This window comes from Maylandia zebra, linkage group LG5 (genome assembly GCF_041146795.1).
Source record: "Maylandia zebra isolate NMK-2024a linkage group LG5, Mzebra_GT3a, whole genome shotgun sequence".
NCBI lineage: Eukaryota > Metazoa > Chordata > Actinopteri > Cichliformes > Cichlidae > Maylandia > Maylandia zebra.
The window spans coordinates 11,164,709-11,180,930 of record NC_135171.1 but is presented as its reverse complement, the minus strand read 5'-3'; the positions used below and the strand labels follow the sequence as shown (position 1 = coordinate 11,180,930).

General features: G+C 42.3%; 1 protein-coding gene across 14 annotated transcripts in view; it reads right to left on the bottom strand.

The window, feature by feature from the left end:
• foxp1b (forkhead box P1b) overlaps positions 1-16,222 on the bottom strand; it is a 149,773-nt gene that overhangs the window by 35,210 nt on the left and 98,341 nt on the right. For 11 of the 14 annotated variants that reach the window (XR_013098588.1, XM_076883731.1, XM_076883734.1 and 8 more), the window contains 2 exons: positions 773-910; positions 401-505 (listed from right to left, as the gene is read on the bottom strand). Coding sequence is in view for 13 of the 14 variants with exons in the window: in XM_076883731.1 (XP_076739846.1) it covers positions 401-505; positions 773-910 (243 nt within the window). In the remaining variant the exon portion in view is untranslated. Of the gene's footprint in view, positions 1-400; positions 506-772; positions 911-8,185; positions 8,509-16,222 lie in introns of those variants that run through there. The other 3 variants (XM_076883738.1, XM_024802371.2, XM_076883740.1) reach the window with 2 other exon arrangements.

Here is a 16,222-nt window from a genome sequence, read left to right as displayed (position 1 = left end):
ATATGCTCTGTGTTTCTGCCTTTCTCCCTTCTGCCTTTCATTATGTCCTACACAAGGCTCAGAGGAACGGTCATCTCTTTGTTGCTTAGGACACTTGTTTACTAGAAAAAAAACTACAACAATGGCCTGAGTCTTTTCTGTAACATATTATACATTTAATGTGGAGACAGGTCCAAAAAAGAGACACTGGATTCTTAGCACAGTATAAGTCAGTTGTTACCATTTATCCAGCCAGTCTGACATGCTAATCAGAAGCATGAGTGCACTTGATTCTCCCCCCGTCTCTGCTTTAACCACAGGCTGAAAGCAGATGGAGTTGAGGGAGGGAGCACGCATGCCTTCCGTACTCTGTCTGGCCAATGTTTGGTAATGGCAGGCGGCTGGAGTGATGTCAGCTTACCTCTTTACTCTGCTTGCTGCCTGCATGTTGCTGCTGTTGCTGCTGCTGGAGGAGCTGGAGGTGGAGTTGTTCCTGCTGCTTCTTGTAGAATTCTTGGAGTTGCTGCTGCAGAAGAGACGGGAGGGTGACATGTGAAGCAAAGTCTATCAGTCATGCAAACCTGGCAGTGGATTTTGTGAGAATTTTCAACACTTTGAGGGATGCTGTCTTTGAGGCTTAGAAAAGAAAGGAGAATAGCAGTTCAAAGTGAATTTATCTTTGTGAAACATGGTCTATACATAAGAAGATTTTCATTTCAAGCTGAGACATTCACCATCTGAAACTTGATGGCCCCGTCTGAAGAAGATTACTGGTAGCATGAATGTACGTTACCTGTTGTAACATGAGGGCCTGTTGCTGCTGGAGAAGAACCTGGAGCTGCTGAGGGCTCAGGACTTGTTGCTGAAGAATCTGCTGCATTTGCTGTGGAGTTATCACTTGAGGTGTCATCATAGCCACTGACACTGGAACCTGCACACACAACAAGCAGATAGCTGTTAATTAGTGCAGGAAGCAAAAAGCAATCCATCCTCAACACTGGCTCCTTCTTGTTTACTGTCACATGTGTGCTACAGCCTACAAGCAAGGTAGGGTAAAAAAATGTAGCTCAACAAAAAACAAAGACACACATTAGACAAACATAATAGACTATAAGAGGCTTTGATGCATTCTAGGAATTCATCTCAAGTGTCATCTTGAAGTGTTGCAATCTGCACATGACCTCCAGCAAACATCTAACACACACATTTCGCCCCTCTAACCATTATGACACCACACCAGACTGAGACAGGCTAAAGGACACAAGAGAGCCAGGCGTGGGTCAACACGTCCACCCCGACTTCCATCCTTCCACCTTCCCCTCTCTCGCACATACCCCCTCCACAAAACCCGATATGATCTGCATTTACAAACGGCGAAGCTCCAATAAGCATCGCCGTTTGCACGACGCGGCAAATGTGTCATACCTGAAGACGTGAAAGATTGCCTCCAAAAATGCTGTGGTTCGCTTGTCGCGCATGCACGACATGTCATGTGAGAACATTTCATTAGAGATGCTGTCAACAGCGATCTATTATTGTGAAGATATAGAGCGCCTGGAGGAGGAGCCATGGTGAAGAACACACGGGCCCCTAACTAACTCCCTGCAGAAAGGTGTGAGTGCATGACTCCTCAAAACAAGTGATTTGTTGTGACACCGAAAGAGCCCCCACAGTTGTCAGGGTGCCTTAATTGCTCCAGCGACATAGGGGACTTGGAGTGTGTCTGGATGCTGCCACTCACTGCTATGATGTGCAATACCATTAAAAGCTCCTTTCCCTGACATTTGGATGACAAACAGCGATGGAGATATGCTTGTATACTGCGGCGTCTTTGCAGTTGTTAACATGTTGCGGCTGTGGTTCTTTTTGTGCACGAATACATTAGTATCTGTGTGTGCATAAGCGAGTATTAAAATGTACTCTTTCAGGCTGATGTCAGCAGCCGATAGAGCAGACATAACCGGTGACAGACTGTCTTCACCAAGGTTACCCAAATTGTGTGGTCACCTTAAAGCTAATGACACCCCTCTGAATTTTTCATGCTTTTCTGAATGCAATTTAGCTGTTTAAAATCTCGTCCGGTAACGAAGGGGCTTTTCTTGACACACTCCCTGCATCCATATCACCTTATTCACTCTCCCCATTGTAGCATAAAACAAAAACAAAGCACTGCCATAATGAACAGCTTGTAGTGAAAATGCAGAGGAAAGGGCAGTGATGTCAAACAGAACGGAGCAGCTTTGATGCTCTCTGTTAACTTTATTGAGCCGTGCCAGACTACACTGGGATATGTTCTTCCAAACCCAAGAGAATGAAGGAGGGTCAGCCCCACCCAGGACCAACACACACTTCACATTTCTTATTTTCAGCAGGAGGCGCAAGGGGTGCGAGGAGGAAAATGCAATATTAATTCCCCCCTGTATTATGTCTTAATATGCAGTTCATCTTGACTTTTGCACATGACTTGTCCTGTCATTTGCATAGCCTCGGCCTCCCATTTCCTAATTTCACAGTCATTATCCAGCGAAGTCCTTTTTTCTGGGCATCACTAATTTTGATGAACTATTCTGAAGGTCAACCAAGCAGCCTGGTCTTGCTGACATGCAAACCCGTACATGATGTGATATGCAGTGCACGTCGAAATGTGGCATTTACCCCCTCCAAAAGGGGATAAATAAAAATGCCCCCCCCCCCCCCTTTTTTTCTCCACAAACTTCACTTTTACTACATGCGTAAAAAATCTACTCCATATTAGTCATGCTCTATTTTTTACCAGCGTGTAAAGGCTACAAATTTTGTCTTCGTTTCAAATGTATAATCATTTTGTCATGCCATATTACACAGTGTGATGTGGAAAAGGGGAGAGCAAACTTCGAGTTAACACAGAGGTTTTATACACTTAACCAGATCTCAATAACTGTCGATTTCATTACAAATTACACAGAGATTTCCTTCAGTGTAACTGTCTTAATTCTTTACACCTGAGGTGTGTATCTCATCACGGTTTCACACTTCGCCTTGTCAAGAGCATCTGGCTCTCAGTAACTACAGTTAGAGCAGCCTCCTCCGTGAACAGCCCCAGCAAGAGGCTATTACAGACCCCCATTTTATTACCCATTACTACTGAGGTCATTAGCAGCAAGAGGGATTGTATGCTTCTTAACCTATTGATCAATGTAACTACTACCATTTAATCCTGTGCTGAAGGAGTGAAAATCTGCCTAAGACTGGGTCCTATTGAGTGGAAGGGCGGGAGGAGCACTTTAACTGAAAAATATTGCCTTGGCCGCTGTATCGTGCCCATTTAACGCAAACACAGGACGCCAGTCGCCATTTAGAGCACTCCCATATGGTGCACTCCCTTATCTCTTGGATAACATCATGACTCCAAATGATCCACAAAAATATATCACCATCTAAAGATAGTCTAAAAGGAGACCCGTACTGGGCTAATAACTGGAGGGATCCACTGAGCCCAGCTCTAATCTACTCCACCAATATGAGAGTGTGAAAAAGAGGACATTCTGAGGATGCCAGAAATAGCTGACGTTTATGAATTTCATGAAGGTGTGGTGCTCTCCAGGTGCCTCCCATACATAAACATTCAAACCTGGAACATTCTCACACAGCTGCACAGTGACTGGAGGCAATATACTGTACCAGCACAGGCCTGCTGGCCAAACACACAGATGCAGACAAACACACCCATGCACAGAACTGTGGCATGTTAACTGCCACAAGTACATACAGGCACACGTGCAGCCCATAATACATTGTATATGAAGAGCAAAACCACATTTTTCACATGCACAAAAAGAAACATGCACGGCACATTGAGTATAAAAATGTCATACTATAAAAAAAACATTTAAAAAGGAATTTAAATGTTAATACTTAACATGATAAAATTATTTTTTTAAAAAAGTGTTTTCCTCAATTTGAAAAAACTAAAAAATTATTAAAATATTCCTCTTGTTTACTGCTCCACTTCTGAAAAAGCGCCAGCACACAGTACAGGAAACATTTGTCATAAAGGGACACCTACGGTGGGACGTCTGTCTGTGAGAAACTAACAAGAGAAGAGTGCAAAATGCGATAATCTAATGAGGGAACACACCCCAGATCTGAAAACATTTTAGAGTCACTGATTCAGAGTTAATGAAGATCCCCCTCCTATCACAAGTCAGAGGTCAAAGCACGGCGAAGAGGAGTAAGGTGAATGAGGCTGCACGATAGCGCCTTTTTTCACACTAAGGCAATTAAGAGGAGCAGCAATGAGGGACGAGGAGGTGAATGTCAGTGAGCCCGACAAAGACGTTTCACTGAAAGATACGAAGACGCAGAAAAAAAAGGGGGAGAAAGAAAGAAAAGCAGAGAGAATTATCAAATTTTCATTTGTATTCCCTGGGGTCGTGTTGTTTTGTGGGGGCATCAAATGGAATGGAGAAGTAAAAAAGAAATACCAGCCCCAGTCCGTTTGATGCTGTTGTTTTACCTTGGCCTGCTGTGGCGCAAGGAAACGACTTCCCATCCCGACTATGATCTCCTGCATGAAAATGTCGCCAAAATGAGGATTTCACGGGAGCTATTGTACTTAAGTGATGTGTGAACATAATTAGTCGTCGACAAGACTGGAAAGACTAATTCCACATTAGCCATTCAGGTTGATTGAAATCTTTGGAGTGGAGAGAATTTCCCCTAAAAAATAGATTCACACCAATAACCTTTCCCCCTAATAATAATTGTAACAACAACAATAATAATAATGATTATTGTAATAATAATAATAATAATAATAATAGTAATAATCAGAATATCTTGATTTATATTTTGTTTGTGGTTGTCATTATTGGGAAAACAACACAATGTGAATTATGCAGCAGAATTTAAATGTAAAAAGTAGGACACAAGTACTAAATAATCCCAACATATGTTAGACCACCATAATTCCTTTCTTGTCATCCACAATCAAGCTGTTTTAAAAATATTTACAGCTCAGATAAACAGGATAATCACAGCCACATTCACCATGCACTATATCTTCTGAGTTCGGGGCGGAGATGTGTGAGGGGGAGCGAGACTCAAATTATTTGCAACAACTGTAAAAACAAAAGTTAAGATTGCGTTTTAATTAACTCGACGACTACAAACAAACAGGTTTTCGCCGGAGCTCGACCCAGCATCGGGTTTAAACAAACAAACTGCACGGCAACGTGAGCAAGCTCTCGCCCCAGCAATAACAGCCGAGCTGCGACCTGGACGCCGTTTCCCACACTGGAGGGAGCCGCCACTGCAGGTGACCACCGCTGAGGGAGCGCACATAGGTCGCCCTCCCTCTTCCCCCTCAAACGCACACACTTGTGCCGCATCACGATCACACTTTGGTATTTAAAATGTTCACTTTTGTATTAAAAAAAAAAAGAAGATTTGACTTGGATTTTATAAAAAAAATGAAAATTGTGTTAAAATATTATATTAAAGGTGGTTCAAATACTTCTGATACAATTCTTTGTTTCTTTTGCTTACAAAAAAATTAAAAGAAAGGAGTGTATCATACATTTTGGTGTGTGACTCACTGTCCTGTCATTCTTTCTGACCTTTTCAAGCCACACCTCCAAGTATGTATTTTACAAGGTATTTTGAGTTCTGAAACCAAGCAAACCAAATTCTCGGTGAGTGATGTCCTACACACAACTGTTCGATGTTTGCACCTTTCCCGGAAACATCTTACGACCGCTGTTCATATAAACTGTGCGCCCGTGATCTTTAGTTCACCAGCTTTACACGGTTACGCAACGCTGCGTGTTTTCAGATGCATTATTCGAGTCAGTTGAGATTTAATTAAGATCACAGCCTCTGAAATCCCTTTCAAATGAAAGTGTAGTCAAAAGACAATGGCTGACACATCCTCGTACAGATTGTTTCTATTCTCTGCACACCAGCAAGGCAAAGCTAATCCTTGTTTCCATGACGGCAGACAAGAGGGACACAAATTATGTTGCTTCTTGACACTCTTAATGTTGTTTTTAAGTGAACAGCCAAATAATTAAATTATATAAATTATATTGAAATAAATTCACACTGACAGCAGCATGTTTTTGGAATTAAGTAAAAACCAGTATATGGAGAAAAAAAGAAGAAGTGTTTCAGTCCCAATAATCCACCCTTATTTTCTAGATGCAACATGACAATAGGCTCCCTTTAATACTTTAGAAATATGTAGGCTGGGACTTAGATGAATGGTTAAAAAGACCTTCTGCCATAAAACACTCTACACCATGTAATCTCATCATTATCCTACCATCTCAACCTTTTGAAACACATGGCATCTCAAGTGTAATGTTAATCTTCCCCGTTTGAAACAGAGATGCACATTCTCCAAATAGAAACGGGCAAAAAAAAGAAAAAAAAAAAGGAAAAACGATTGCAAGCCTTTTTCAAGTAAAAACATGTTTTAGTCGGGAAAGCCAGAGAATAACAGCAGAGAGCAGCTGGTGGCTCACTATATCACTGCTAAACTATTCCCCCGTCTCTCCTCTCTGTCTTGCCTGCCTGCTCCAGTACAAAGCAAAGACCGTCCCTGTAAAGGATATCCCAGTGAGCCGTGGGGCTCTGCAGGCTACCCCCGTGTGCCCCCCTCTCCGGGTACACAGCTAATATCTGGTTGCCTATGTCATGGTTTAGAAATGACAGGTGCTGGCAGCCCCTCGCCTTGACAGGCCACTGCACAAAAAACGCCCCAGCCTGAAAGGGCTAATGCACTACTAATGAACAATAAATCAACTTTGATTACAAACTGTCAACCCAATCAGCTCGCACTCCAGCTCTCCCAAACTGCGAGTCTCGGCTGCACAGCTGCACAACATTACGGCGAACACTGCCCTGTTTAGGCTTCGCTGTCCTGCTTCTCAACTATCTGATAATCTGCTCCATCTCTCCTCCTGTCCACTTTCTTAGCTGTGAGAGTTGAAAGACTGTACCAAAGGGGAAAAAAAGTTTCAGAAATGCTGAGAAATACAACAAAAACACTTCAAAAAAGGGAAAAAAAACACAAGTTCTTCTGTTGCTATATGAGCGTATTACTTAAATGACTGCAGTAAAAATACTTGAGGTCATTAAACAACAGAAAGTCAATAACTGTCTTCTGTGTAAAACCTCAAAACTGCCAAGGAGGACTCAAACTTGACAGTAGAAAAATGGAGCAAATTGACCACAACTTTCCCCCTTAAATGTATTTTGCAATCCTTTTATTGCAAGTGCCGACACACACGCATAGGCCCGCACCAACATTCGCACACTAACTTTTCAGAAAGACATGAGCGATGACATTTAGAGTGACAGCGTGTCTCCAACGTGGTTTGTGGTGACAGTGTCAAATATAGAGCTGTGCCAGCCACTGTCTTAATTCACTGTGACACCATGAGGAGACTGAGGATTAGTCCAGGCCATTAGAGCAAGCAAAGTCTGACCAGCACTCATTAACTCTGGGGAACAAGTCACAAAATACACAACTAGCAAAACATAATTTGGAGAAAACAAGTACTCGCACACCCTTAATTCAAGGATGTAAACAATGAAGCTTAACAAGTATTTTCTAAAAAAAAAAAAAAAAAAAGAGCAAGATACAAAAACACACACAAATGAAAGTAAAAGAGCTGGCAAACCTGTCTCCTGTTTTTCCTAGAACTTTCCATAATTTGAACGTGTACAGTATTAGATCCTGCTTAACTGGTTAGCTCACTATCAGCAAAGTCAACAAAACTAAACAAACACTGTAAAGTGTCAGTGAGAAACTTCATGTATGTGGTTAGGCAAGGCAGAGGAAACTGTTGCACAAGCTTACAGTAAAAAGCCAAATTCCTGAAAACAACTAACAGCACAGACAAACAGAGACATCATCTCCATACAGTCTTGCTCTGAAAGGCAACACATTTAGAGACAATAAATCTAACATACATGACTTTATATATTTCTCTTAACACAGCAAGCATGCAAACTGACAGCATCTTAACAACAAAGTAAACCCTGGATAACTACTCTTCCCATAGGAAGAAGCATGACAAAATTAACCAGCTACAATGACAGAACGTCAACAATGGACAGACAATAAAACTCCTTTTCTCCTTTTCCCTCTTCAAATTAAATTGTCAAGTTTTTTCATACAAGAAAGCTGGCAAAATCACAGAAATCAATCATATTGACAAACCTGACAAACTCCATTTAGCTGGCAGGGTAAACAGAGTGCCGGGCCACGCGGTGTGGAGTGAAGCAGAGCGGAGAGTCGAGCAGCGAGGGGAAGAGAGAGAGGGAGGGAGAGAGAGAGCGAGTGTGAGTAAGTAAGAGAGAGAGAGAGAGGTAGGGGCGCGCAGGCTGGCAGGCAGAGAGGCTGAGAACAAGCGCTGCTGTGCTGTGGAGTCTCCAACCTTCCTCAGGATACAGACAGATTGCACGCACAAGGTTGCTCCCTGGCTGACAAGATACAAAACTATCCAATCAACCACGCCCTTCTCCACCAATCACAACCAGCCTTCTAAACATAATCAATTCAAATGGGGCCACACAATAGGAAGCCGCGGGCTGGGCTGCAGGTGAAACTGTGCCTTTGTGTGGGGGCCCCTTTAAAAAAAAAGGAGAAAGAGAGAGAGAGAGAGAGGGAGAGGCAGAGAAAAAAAGGCACAGTTGACGGCTGTTAACCCTTTGACCCCTGCCGGGACTCGGGCCGTGCTATTGAAACAATGGGAACTTAAAGAAAAGAGGCCCTTTAATTAAACAACAGATAAGTAAACACAGCTATCTAGCGGAAAGAAAGAAAACTGGCCTTGCTATCAGCCTCTTTATTGTTCTGCTAAATGGAATTGTTTACAGTGCTGGAACAAAGGCACAACTCATTTTAAATGCTGAAAACACTAAATGCACACAAACAATTCACAAGGCTTTGTAGCTATTTTCTTCCTTTAAAATTTCCCAAGAAAAACAAATTCTATTTTAGCCTAAAATAATATAATTATGAGATTAGGGTAGCTTTGTATTTTCTGTACTAATGCCAATCTTTTTATAGTTTGTACTTACAGAGTTTACTATAGGAATCAACCAGTAATAATATGCAAAACCAAGTTTGCGAGTATTCAGCCATAAAATCAACCACAGCAGCATAAAAAAAATTTCAAACCAGTTTTTAAACACTTATCCCTCAATTTGGCCTCAGACAAGCTAAAACCACTTACATTAACAGCTAACATTACACCAGCTACCAGGCAATCCATCCAACTCCATCCCAATGAGAGCAATTAGCTGTCATGATATCATCACACTCTTTAACACCCGTGTGCACTCAGCAAGTGGAAAAGACAGAAGAAGAAAACAGGACCCTGCCACCTACTGGAGATCTTACTGAACTCCCAGGGAGAGACAGTAGGGCGAAAGCCCTGACTGCTGACAACCTATATGTCTTATCTTTCAATTGAGCTACCTACTCCTGAACAATATTTATAAACATTTAATTACATTCCACTCTGTAGCACATCTAAACATGAGAAAATGGAATGAGTTCTTAATCAGTCCCACTTCTGTAACAACATTAAAATCAGGGTTACTAAGTTGTGCAACCCACTTAAAAGAATTAGACAAAAGCACGAGGAAAGATTAACACCTCACTTTGTTAATTATCATGACAATAAACACAGAGCTGAATAACAGAGCTCTAAAACACAGCTCATATCAACAGCTATAAACCCTTGGCCAAGGATGAAGGAATGTTCATGGGATACATTCCAGTCCGCAAACACACTGGTAAAATAAACAGAGCGCCTGCATAACAAGCCACTGCTCTCATCTGCTAATAACTAACAATGAGCTCTGCTAAGCTGGCCTGACCTATATAAATTATTGACTGGGACACCTCAAGTGTCAAAAGTGACAATTCCAATACGTATCATAGTGAATAATTAAGTGGAAGAAAAGGGGCTTTTATTTTCTATCTGACACCCTCAAGACGCCTCACACAAAAAGAGAGTGACACGCAGCCATGTGCTTGCAACTACACGCATGCACACGCAAACACGCACAAAGTGGTTTAGGCTACGGCCACGCTATTCTCCCCCGGCACTCTCCCTGGGGTGGCATGTCGGCGTATTCTCAATAAAACACCTTCTTAGCAGTAATAGGCCACTGTTCTCATTTCAACGCTCCCAAAGGCCTCATGATAAATTTAGCAGACACACAGTTCAAGCTTCTCCTCTCACATACTGTCTTTCTAATCCATTGCCTCTGTGCCTGCGCCATGTAAAATAATTACACATATGTGTCGATGTGATACACACCCTATGTGGATTTTTTTTTGTTCCTGTGCACACAGAAACATCAATATTCTTGAGCCTTGAACCCGTCCCTTGTGATAGTTTACCGAGAGTACTGAGCGATTGTGTTCATGACAGAGTGGATGACATTATAAAATACTCCCATTTCCTGCTCGAGTTAGAGTGAAAGTATGAGTTAATGTCTGGCCTGAGCTATGGCTGAAGATAACGACTCGGCTCCAATTACAAAGCCTTCCCAAAACACTAACGCAGCCAGTGAATAAGCTGCACCGGCATGCCAACCAGTGTCTTACTGCTACTACATTAAGACAAGTAGGGAAATGGAGTGGAAGCGGAGAACAAATTCATTCTCATTGCTTTTCTTGAAAAGCGCTGGTGACCTGGACCATTGTCATGAGAAAACAAACACCCTTTTTTCCTCTCCTCTTGTGTGTTTGAAGTATTTTATTGTTTACTGGCAGAGACTCAGCAGGGCAGGTGTGGGACCTATATAAATAACAGCTGCTCTATTTAATATAACCTACATAACATATTTTTTCCCTGTTATTTCCATTTCAAATGTTATTTCAAAAGTACAAAGCTTTTAAGAAACAATTGTAAATCGAACAAAGTGTGTTTTCCGAGCTACAGCAAAACTTCACACTTTGCAAAGTTCAGAAAGAAGTGACTTTTGATTTAAGGGGAAAAAAACTGTTATTTGGTGACCCACTCACTTGCACTGACGCCGCACGGGAGAGCGCTATGTCATTTCTGCAGCAGTAAAACAATAGCACAAACAACTTTTGAAGAGGTGGAGAGTTTCTATTCAGAGCCAAACCAAAACCGATCGCATCTTTTATTTATCGTGTTATTATTTTTTTCTACACTTCTGTGCCCTTGTTCCTCTCTCGCATAAAACTCTTGCATATTGTTACTGTTTATTAAGTCAATCAAAAATAAAAGACAGCGAGTCCGCCTTTAAATATCTGCACACTACTGAAGGAGTAAGTCACATTCTGAGCGAATGAGGTTATCACCCGGAGCAGAGAGGACTTACAGCAAGTCACGCCTGACTCACCATGTTCCTCGTGGTCTATTATATATGGCTTTGGTTATTTACTTTTAATTTTGACAACCAGGAGCACATTGTTTAGTCAGCACATGTGAAGTCTGTATTTGCAAAATATTTCCTGAGATGATATGCCAGCTAGTATATAACGGAGCTTCCAGTGCGCACTAGTGTGGTTTTTCACTTAGTCAAAACAAAAACACTTTTGGGTTTGAGCAACATCGATTTAGGGAGGTGGGGGAATTTTTGTCTTGTCTTTTTTGGCGATTGATTCATCTTTGATTTAAAACGAAAACCATATTAATACAAAGAAACCCAGTTCTTTTTACTAAGCAATAACAATGATTCTGCGGTGGCTGCCAGGGTTAAAAGAGCGTCACAAGTAAACCTAAAGCTGCAAATAAGTTACTGAGCGACATTTGATATTTGGGTTCTGCTATGTACCAAAATAATGCATTATCATGGGCGATGAGCTATGCATAAAATTTACAGTTAGTTATCAGATTTGAGTAGAAACCTGTCTGCCTTTGGGTGGCTCCTGTCATCGCTTTTTAAAGACTAAAGAGGAGTCTAATCACGAACTACATTACTTTGGCTTTTTCTGCACACTATATGGATAAAGCGGTTAAGCACAATTATGGTCTGCTGTTAAACATCCAACACAAATATAAAATGCTCCAAATAAAGCCCTCGTGTCGACCTGTATATCTGTATCACTCTTCTGCTGTCTAAGCAGTAACAGTTTACTTTATTCGAGTCTTAACCAAAAGTGAAAATGGAATAAGAGAATTGCCAAGCTGTCAAAAGTGTGCATTGACACCCAAAGAGAAACTGCATTGTGAGCTGATGCTGACTTGACTGCACCTTGCATAGCTGTTAGTGTTTATAAATGCTATGGCTGACTGTGCACCCATCCATCCTTCTACCGCTCTCCAAAGGGCGTGTGAATCACTCCAAAAAAAACGACAAGCATTAAAATCAAGACGTAACGCCAGAGGATGACATAAAGATACGACAAATTTCAGGGGAAGTGTATATGTTTGTGTATCCGTGGGGATGACTGAGTGGGGTGGAGTGCTGCGAAGGCTGACTGCTTGAAGGGAAACATCAGGCCTCCAATGAATACAGAGGGTCCTGCAAACAGCAGAGTGGCTCCCAGCTCTGTGACTGGAGTCAATTCGACAGTCATCAACTTGGCCGGGCGAGAGCTCCCACCGCCACCACCCCCCTCCCTCCCACTTGGCTATGTGGAATCAGGACAGATGACTTCATTCTGACAGGATTATCCCAAACCTGGTTCTAATATATACAGTACACATAATACATTTTTACAATATGACAAGCAAAACAAGCGACCATAGAGACGGCCTATTCCCCGGCACCGGTCTTGGCTTTGTGCTGATCTTTCCTGACAGTATTTACCACCTCAAAGCAATGCACACATCAGAATGAGATTTCATTACAGAATCACCTTGAGACAGCCCCTAACTGAATAACACACTGCATTGTTGTTGCTATGATTTTATGAAGTGACTTTCTTGTGAATGGGCATATCTCTGCTAAAATGTTTAACGACTTCCCTAAGAATGACTCACTTCAGTAACAGCGGCGTGAAATCAGGCTACAAACGGCATTATCAACGACTATTCCTTCTATCACTATGCTCAGCACTTCTTTTTCTTCATATTTCTGGTCTATAATGCTTTAAATATATTTATATGTCACTCTAAACTAAATCTAAATGCACAGAGATTTTTTTTTTCACACAATAACCGACCCATGACATGAATCTAGAGTCCTGCCTATTGTCACCTCGCCACTGGGCGATCGCTGCTGTGCCACTTTGGGCCACTGGCCGGCCAGACTGCGGAGGCACCTCGAAGTGCTGCCTCAGATCAGCCTGCAGCACTGGCTGAGCTCCAGCTGACAGGCTTTGGCCTAGTGCTCTAATGACTTACAGATTGGAGCTCTGTGGTATACATGTGTCAGGACAATGCCATGGGCCTACTGCAAAAACAGTAGGAGAGGGAGGGAAAGCCGCCGGCTTCTCCCTGTCCTGTCAGACAGAGGCTTGGCCCCTGGATTGTGTCACATCACGCTTCCCCCCAACAGACCACAAATGAAGGATGTGAAAAGCAAATGCGGGGAGGAGGAGGGGCATTGGAGGGGAGCTCTCTAACTTAAAAGGCTTTCATCCTGTAAACTGAAAAGACATTATCTTTTGACCTGGAGATGCCCTCCGCGAGGCTGTACACTATGGTGTGAGAACAGAGTGAGCAAAGGAGAACGAAAGAGAGAAAAGAAAAGGGAAAGAAGAGAGGATCGAGGCTTCAGCTGGTAATAGTGTAGATAAGGAAATTGTCTGGTTTTTAAACATTATCTGTAGTTTCTCTGTCTGAAGAATAACAAGTGATGCACCTTTGACATTATGAAAATGTTCAGCGAAATATTTATCAGTGAATTGTGAATAGTGTTTCTCATTTAAAATAGAAGGCCAACACATAATTACAATAAGTGCAAAAACTTTTAGGGTAGAAGATGATCTTTACTTTAATATGGACAACAAAGCTCTCAGTAAAGCAATCACTTTCCCTCTCCACAAGCAAACTACCTCTGCTAAAAGCCTGAATTGTTAACACGCTACATTATGCACCTGCCTCTCTTCAAAGCAGCCGTTCATGTATTCTCATTACAATCAGCACAGACTGACAGAAATCAGTCGCTGTCATTCAGCAGTAGATGCAGGAAACTGGCTGCTGGCCATGTACCTCACCGTACTGAATGCTGATCTTAAACACAATCCTGGATGGGAAACAAGCATAATCTGGATATTACACTCAGAGCATAGACACCATATTGACACAACATCTCCTGCCCGGGTGCCACATAATCCCCTGTAGTAGGTGGATGCGTGCACAGGTTCCCTTGGAATGAGGTGTAGTTAACCAGCCGGTCTCGTGTGCATTGCCACAAACGAGCATCAATTCCCCCCCTCCCCCCACCTCGGTGCTGGTGGACTATCAGCGAGGGTCCGACAGTGTTGTTCCTAATTACCTATTTCTCCACTCCTGATCCTGCGGCTGGCATAATTAGTTACCTGGGGCTGCAATCCAATTTGAAGTGATGACAAGAAAGTGATCCATGAAAAAGTAATAAGTTAAATCCAATTTCAGCCTGCCTCTAATTAAATGCACATGGAACTAATGAGTCAAACCCTACCATTTCACTGATAATGGTAATTAGCGGGGTGGGAGTTGCCGGCTCTCGTCGTTGTGCCACTGTAGGTGTGAAGCGCAAAAGGTAAAAGCGGCATGGATTCTTTTAATTACACGTGTCATTCTGTCAATGTAATTTACTGGCTTTTTGACCAGTCAAGTATGTTTAGCTGCTTTCCAGCATGCATAGCAGCTGTTTGTATATCTAGCATGATTAAAAGGCCTCTAGGCTGCTGAGTATACAGCGCAGGCATCTTTATCCAACGGCAGGGGTGGGCGGTACAGGGGTGAGGGGGCTTCGGGGGCACCCCTGCTGAAGATATAAAACCAAAGAGCCATTTAATGCTGATCAAGGATTCTGAGGCTTGTTTGACTCATATTTTTTTTCCCTTTAGTGCTCTGTGCAGGTCAGTTTTTTTCCTGGATGTTTCATATATACAGTGCTTCATTATTTTTGACTTGAATGAATTGGAAAGTGAGTCACATCTCCAAATGAGTAAAAGTCTCTCTGCACATCTCCTCGTGCCTAATAGGAAGAACACTGAGATGAATGGAGTCTCGTCTGCAGATCAGGTGCTTTTATGAGGTGTCAGCTTACTACACAGTCCCATAATTGTTGGATCATGTCTTTTGATGACCCAGTCCAGCTCAACAGAGAATCATTATCCAGGCTGTGTGATGGAGATAGTGAATGTTCTGTGTGAAGGAGGCTCCTCTAAGCACAGGGTTTGTTCTTAAAAGAGAAAATGACTATCTGGTGTTTGAAAAAACCAATGTTTGCGATATGGAACATAACAGAAATGCCACCAACTGAAAACGTTAAACTAAATGCAATGCACACTTGCACAGAATGGCCCAGTGATGTCTGCGCCTGAATACTTATCCTTGTGTGTGCACTGCTAGTGGTTGGGCTGGGTTTAATTAGTAGAATATGTAATTTGGAGATAAACAAACACTCGTCTGGACTTGTGGTTTTTTCATAATGGCAGTTTCAACTCAGCAAAATGTAGCATAGGACATTAGAGAGCAGGCAATTTACAGCGTTAGTTAGATACTACAGTGAGCCTGAGCTCTCTTCACAAGAACTGGGCAGAAGAGGGGAGTAAGAGAGGGGGGGGCAGGGGGAAAGGGCCCGACTCTCTTTTCAATAGCTGAGTGACAGCTTGGCCAAGCTCTCTGTATACATTAATAAATTAGAATTTTAATTTTGTCTTTGTCTGCAGGAGATGGTTTAGTACTTTACTATGTACCAACAACTGGCTGTATGCTGGAATCTGCCGTTGTGGTCCCCTCTGTTGACCTCTGCAGCACAATTCCCTGGCAGGCTGGGGAAACTGTTTAGTTTGATCCTTTCAACTTATTTGAATCCTGACAAATATGCACACAACTGAAAGGTCATCACAGTCATATTTCATCCTCTGGAGCTATTCCGAAGACATCTGCACAACAAAGAGGCTTTTCCACAACCTGACATTAGACCTAGCTGCTACAATAGCTCATTAAAAAGGGCCCCCAATGGGATAGTAAGGGTATTAAATATTATATATATACACACAGAGAGAACAGGGCCTCCGTATTAATTACCAAATATGCCCTGAAGTCGTTTGCAATTTCACACTGACACAAACAACCGCTCCTTGTTCAAACAAAGATATACATCTCTG